The sequence below is a fragment of the Urocampus carinirostris genome, chromosome 15, assembly GCF_059441175.1.
Source record: "Urocampus carinirostris isolate Australia breed hairy pipefish chromosome 15, RoL_Ucar_1.0, whole genome shotgun sequence".
NCBI lineage: Eukaryota > Metazoa > Chordata > Actinopteri > Syngnathiformes > Syngnathidae > Urocampus > Urocampus carinirostris.
Window position 1 is genome coordinate 12,107,810 of NC_142363.1, and position 6,413 is coordinate 12,114,222.

The 6,413-nt window shown below is 39.4% G+C and overlaps 1 protein-coding gene across 1 annotated transcript; it reads right to left on the reverse strand.

Annotated features, from left to right (window-relative positions):
• Positions 1 to 243: 243 nt before the first annotated feature.
• LOC148351566 (uncharacterized) lies at positions 244 to 5,370 on the reverse strand. The gene is made up of 2 exons (XM_088354359.1): positions 5,172 to 5,370; positions 244 to 923 (listed from the first exon to the last, which is right to left on the reverse strand). Exons 1-2 carry the CDS (start codon positions 5,220 to 5,222, stop codon positions 639 to 641), a joined length of 336 nt encoding a protein of 111 aa, XP_088210485.1. The 5' UTR covers positions 5,223 to 5,370; the 3' UTR covers positions 244 to 638.
• Between the last annotated feature and the right edge of the window lie 1,043 nt (positions 5,371 to 6,413).

The following is a 6,413-nucleotide window of genomic DNA, read 5'->3' on the forward strand; positions in this document are numbered from 1 at the left end:
TTTTTTAACACGTCATTTTATATTTGGGATTTTGTTAAGTATTTTTGCATACACGCCAACCTTTTTTCCATTCAAAAGCAGATGTTATCGCGCGAAACAGTCTTCTAGAAAAATGAATTAGAAAAAAAATTTAAAAATACCAGAAGACCCAACATGTGCTTGTTTGAAACCAGAAGTGGCAAACTTTACCCATTTAATGCAAAGATTTTTGTTGTTAGATTTGAAAAAACGTATAGTTTAAAAAAAAAAAAATCACTATGCCTTTTAAGGGGACAAAAGCGGTAGTCTCACGCATAAAATGGTAGTGTTGATGAGTATGTTGTTATATTTATCTTAAAATTTACGCATACATACTTATTTTTTTAATCTCTATTCTTTGGTACTTGTTTTAATTCACTTTTTATTTTCAGTTTTGTTCAATAGTTTTACTTATTTCTTTATAGTTCTTATAGTTTCGCATCCAGCGTTCTGCTATCAAAGGTTGAATCATCAGAATAACTCCATTGTCGTGTCATCAGAGAGCACATGGGCCTCATTGAAATAATGGGCCGGCATAGCTACGATCCTCAACACACGACAGTGCAGTCACCGGGACTCATCCTCTGCTTGCCAATCTTTACCCAACCTACACTGATATTTTAAACAAACTTTTGGCCCACGAAGGAGGGCGGTGGGATTTGCTGGCAGGCACCAGCTCTGCGCGTTGTATAGAGGAAATGGGTTCTGAGGACCGCCGCGCCCGCCACAGTGGCGTCGGTGTGCGAGCCCACGCTCTGCAGAACACGACCGGACGGACGGTGGTAGAGAGCCAGCTGCCTTGAGCCGTATCCGCACATGCCGATTCCCAAGGCGCCAAGGAACATCGCCAGGCCTGGTACAGTCTTCTCAGGCGGACGCACCAAACACACGTGGAAGGCTTGGGTCTGAGAGAAGAAAAAAACATACTTAAGTTGATCGGCTGAGATTAGAGGTAAGCCCGACCAGACCAAGACCCGTGGGCATTAAGCCCGACCAATTAACTTTACTTGCAGGACCGCGCCTGAAGCAAATCTGAAATTTCACACTTTATCTGTCAGGACTTGGGAGGAAAAGTGATTTGTGACGTAAAAGACAGGCTTTAATTTGTGAACAAAATCTAAGGTACAAGACTGTCTAAACATTTCCGTTTTTAATATTACAGTGTCAACAGAGGTTCAATAATTGACAACTATCCATGATTGATGGGAACATTTTAAGGCCAGCCGTGATTTTGACGGGTTAAAAATTGAGCCATTAACCCCAGCAGCAGTAGGTCCTTAAGAATCTAGCACGGCATTTGAAGAGAAAGGCAGGTAGATCAATTACGGGTAGATACTTTTTAAAAAGCGCAACGAGAGAGAAACCCACCCTGACCCGAACGTAATGATTGACCTTTGTCTTATGATCTAACCTCTGGCTGAAATTCGAATTAGCCCAACATTTTCTTCAAGGGCTGAATCCGTTGTAAGCAATTTTACTACGTTGTTCCCAATGACAATAAAGATAATTCTAATTCTAATACAAACACAGGTCACAATTTATATTGTTTTTTTGTTCTGTTACTGTTTTGTAATAAGCACACAAACAGTGTTTTCAATCAGAAACTCAAATTGCCCTATAAGGCAAGTTTTAAGTGAAATTATGTATGGTTTAGCGCCTTCTATAGGTAAAAAACAAACAAAAATGTTAGTTAAAAAAAATAGATTAATTTGAATACTGTAAATTCCGGACTATAAGCCGCTACTTTTTCCCCAAACTTTCAACCCTGCGGCATATTCAGTGATGCGGCCAATTTATGTTATTTTTCTAACGGCCGCCAGCGACGCTCGAGTACAAAAGGTTAGATTTAGACCGGTGGAATATATGCGCCGAGGAAGGCTGCAACTTCTTAGCTTGTGCACAAATTAAATTAGCGTAGAAATATCCTCACCATGCAAATTCAAAAAGAAAGGCACATGACGCAGCTTTCAAGCTAAATGCAATCGTGCAGTCCGATAAAGACGGAAACAGAGCTACTGCACGTAAACTTTGCGAGCGTGTTGCTAGGGTGTTTTTGAATAAGGCAGCTTGGGACGACGTCTATATGACATAGTCTCATTCCCATACTAGGGTAGAGGACTTTGATGACGTCGGTTATAAGGAGGAAGATGAGAATGGTTTGTCGTGATTACTACAAACACGGTATGTTTTTTTTAACACAGCCGCTTACTGTGTTGCGAGTGTGTTGATAGTAGCGTTTGGCTACCCTTCATAGGCACGGTTTGGGATGAAAGTTATAATATTATTATTAAAGCTTTGAAAACTCTCTCGGTGTACCGTCTTTCTTTGTAAATATGTGTAACCATGTATAATATGCATTTGCAACTGTATATTTTTGTAATGCATTTATTTTAGAAACTTATTCTGATATGTTTTAAACGAGCAAATGAGAAAGAAGGGGCGGGGCAAACGCGGGCTGACGGGAAGTGGAGTAAAGGTGAGACGTGTTTGTGGACGTGGCCGACAATAGTGGATATATATTTTTCCCACCCTTACCTTTGGAAATATACACTTTTTTCCTTGGATTACTTTCAACGGGCACCCAGACTCTGCAGGTCTGCATCAAACGTTAAGTACCTGTATCATTCACCTCTCATTTTGCCGGCTGAGATTTTTGGACTGTGTCGGTTATGAGTTAATTTTGTGTTTGTGCTGCATTTTTGCACTGTTGGCGCATGCGGCTAATATACAGGTGCGGCTTGTGTATGTACAAACTCGGTTTTCATCCCGAAATGTGGTGGGTGCGGCTTATAATCAGGTGCGCTCTATAGTCCGGAATTTACGATAAGTAAAAATACATTAACTATCATATAAGTGTGATTTTTTTTAAAACACTCAGAAAACCACTTAGAAATGTGTATCAATTTTACATAACATTAAGTCCACCGAGAGGGAGCTGATATGATTGTTTGCCCTTCTGCTGCAACAGGGACACCAAAAACAACAAAAGAATTATGAAAGGCTGGGCCAAAAAATGAGAGTAAAATTGGTGCTTGGTCACTTTTAGTGTCCAAAGTTTGTTTTCATTCTTTTACAGTCGTTCTCTACTTCCACCACACCAGGGGTTGGCAACTCAAAATGATGAAGGAGCCATATTGACCTTTGAAGGCAATTTATTTCAGGTTCCTGATTGTTAAACAGCCACCAGATAGCAGCCGGTACCGGTATTGCCTACTATCTTGAGCACAGGTACCCTAAATCAGCACCAATAATGTTACTTGGTATCAGTACTCAAACATCCCATTTACAATGCATGCGACAAATGGTTCCCAGGCTGTAGTTTGGAGACTACTACCATAGATGGGTTGTTATACGTGATTATAACTAAGCGTCTACTTCCTAATGTAGTAAATTTAACAACAAATATCTTCAATCATACATTGCAAGAAAATTACACATTTTATTGCTTACTTCAATCTCTTTTATTCAAAAAATATTCTTGAAATGAGAAATTATTTGGCACAGAATGAAAACATTTTATCTTAAAATTATTTTTTATGTTTTACAATTTTTTACCTGGGCTTTCGCAGCTTGAAAGTTACCCCAGTTTACGCCTCAATGAGCACCCAACATCTCCCTTAGACTTTTTTTCTCACCCCAAAACAAACTCCTCAATTTGTTGACACGGGCAATTTCCTGCCCAGACCTTTTGCAATAATAAAGCCAAGCGAATAATGGAAACCTCATTTTCCAAAACAGTTGCGTGTCTCAGGCAGTTAAAAAGCCATTCGCTTGCTCGCATTTCTATTCACAACTCAATGGGCTGTCACGGGCTTACATTTCTTCATTGTTTGTGTCACCGGAAAGGTAATTATATGACGTGAGCTGAAACAAAAAGCGCCCCGTAATTAAGAAAATCGGAGACCGGAATGAATCTGTGAGTGTGTGTGCACAGTTGATGCGATTGCGTCTCTGGGCAGATAAACAGCTACCTGATGGCGGGATTGCACTTTGTGAAATAAAAATGATATATGTTCAGCCATAAGTTAGGCCATGGATATCTATTAAACTAGCACCTTGAGAGCAATGATTACATCAGTCATTTAAACCTATTCCTTCAAGGACCATTTTGCTGAGCAAACACTATATCTTGTATTATCCGGACTATAAAGGTGCACCAGACTACAATGCGCACCCCCCCAAAAAACCCATTTGGTGTTATTTTTTCATATATAGGGCAAACCAGACTATTAACGCGCATGGAATAAAAACTACTATAAGGGCTTGGGTTGCAAAAGTGCAGTGTTTGTGCATCGATGTATCAGTCAAAACATATCAATTTTGCATACAATTGCAAAACTTTGAATGCAACGGGAGTCAGACCCAGAGCACAGTGTGGAATGCGGCAGATCCCATCCACTAGTCCCCAAGGAATGCAGTCGACACAAGAAAAGGCATTAGGTCTTATCTCAAAATCACACTATTTTTAGTCACAGTGCAAAACTGTTGATATCAGTGGGCTGAGGAACGGGAATATTGTCAGACATTAAACCGGTCCATGGTACAGTAGACTTGGAAAGTCTTTACAAAGCGGACGTTTTTTTTTACTTGGAAGACATTAGGGGCATTGTGGGAAGCAATTTGGTTGTTCTGAACAGAATTAAGAGGTTCGCATTGAAAAACGTTCGTCACTTATGATGCTTAGTTTGAGTTCAGAGAATGTGAAACAACATTCTCTCTACTTAAAAATCCTGGTACTATGACTAAAAATAGTGTGATAATGAAATAAGACCTTATGTATTTTCATGTGTCGTCTGTATCCATTCCCGTTGCACCCATGTCCGTAGTGGATTGGTGGTGAGGATTAAAACTCAGTGCTCTTACCTTTCCTATCAAATTTGATCCCCGTTGCTACCATCGCTAAGCGATAAATTTAATTTCCAGTCTCAACTGCATACAAGGTGCACCGGTTTATAAGGTTAATGTTTAATGTTCTGGCCAATTGGGCAGTTTTGGGTGCACCTTCTATTACAGAAACTATGGATCTGTTGGGAAGGAGTCTGGGTTATTATAAAATGAAGCTCTTCCAACAAATACTAAATAGTTAACACAACAACACAATCGAATATTTAATACTACCATACTGGTTTAAACTCAAGAACAACAAATCTTACCTGCAGCAACCTGATGTAGCCCGGTGTCAGCCTTGGGAGTCTGAAAAACATTTTGCCAGTGTTGTTGGCGATTGATTCGAGATTTGGGTCTTTGTTGTTCCCCTGCCTGGACAACCAGGAGGGGAAACTTACAACACAGAGGATCTATCTCAGCACCTGTAGTCGATTTAGCCTGTGCTTTAAAACAGACACGTCTACCTTGATAAAGTCTTCTTTTATAACAGGCTTTGGCAGTTAGTGTTTCTAATGAGATTACAAGACTTGGCATTGAGGGACAAAGAAGTCAACAGAACCAATACTGATCTTACTGCGGGTACACAGAATGTGCCGCTATTTCTGTGGGGTAGGAATTAGGAGATAGCATCGAAATCAAAAATCCCTTGTTTTGGTTGAGCATAGTAAAATTGTGTGCAAAATCAGTTTCTTCAAAACAAGCATGCAAAACTGTGAAAAAGGCTAAATGTTACAGTATTGCACTTCTTTTCATTGCAATATTGTTACGATGCACTATTTTTGTACAACTTTGGCCAATCTCTTAGCACTAATGTTGTAAATATGTTTTGACCTTTTATCCTGACAGTCTTTTATCTTGTTTTCTCTTAAAATCTTTAGACGCGTTTACCCAGGAACAGTCAGGACTATTCTATTCCATTCAATTTATAATTCTGTTTACGTCAAATATTACGTACAGTAGCATTTTACGACAAGTGATTCAAGTGTACTGTATTTCTGTCAAAGAAAAGAGTCAATGGAAGGGCAACAGTTGATTGACATTTGATTGCTTCAATTAGAAACTATCTATCCGTGCAATTTAATTTATTCCCGATTTTGGCCAATACAATAATCACCAAATTACCCATAAAAAGGTTAATCGGGATACTAATGTTTAGAAGATAAGGCATCATTTCGCCAAGGTAAATCTTGGACTTTTTCAAAAGTAATTTCTATACAAGGTGTAAATTCACTGTGCTTTACGGTTCCAATACATTTTCCCCAAAGAGGGTATATGAAGTCGTTATAGTGACATTTGGGCTCATGACGTATGCATGCTCTTGCTAGGGGGGAAATTTCACACGGGCGCATATTTTTCGTCACAACAGCGATCATTCATAAAAACTGAACAAAAATGGCACTGAAAATAAAATTATATTCTGCAAGATTACAAGCTGCAAACAGTGAAACATGCAGCCGAAAAGCAGAAAACGGAGGACATGATGAGTCCGACGTAAGTTATGTAGAAGC

What these genes read in the sequence shown, in the direction of transcription:
- LOC148351566 (XM_088354359.1), bottom strand. Translation starts at nt 5,222, where the DNA reads ATGTTTTTCAGACTCCCAAGGCTGACACCGGGCTACATCAGGTTGCTG. An exon ending in GCTACATCAGGTTGCTGCAG is followed by an intron (nt 924 to 5,171) that starts GTAAGATTTGTT and finishes TTCTTCTCTCAG; the next exon opens with ACCCAAGCCTTCCACGTGTG.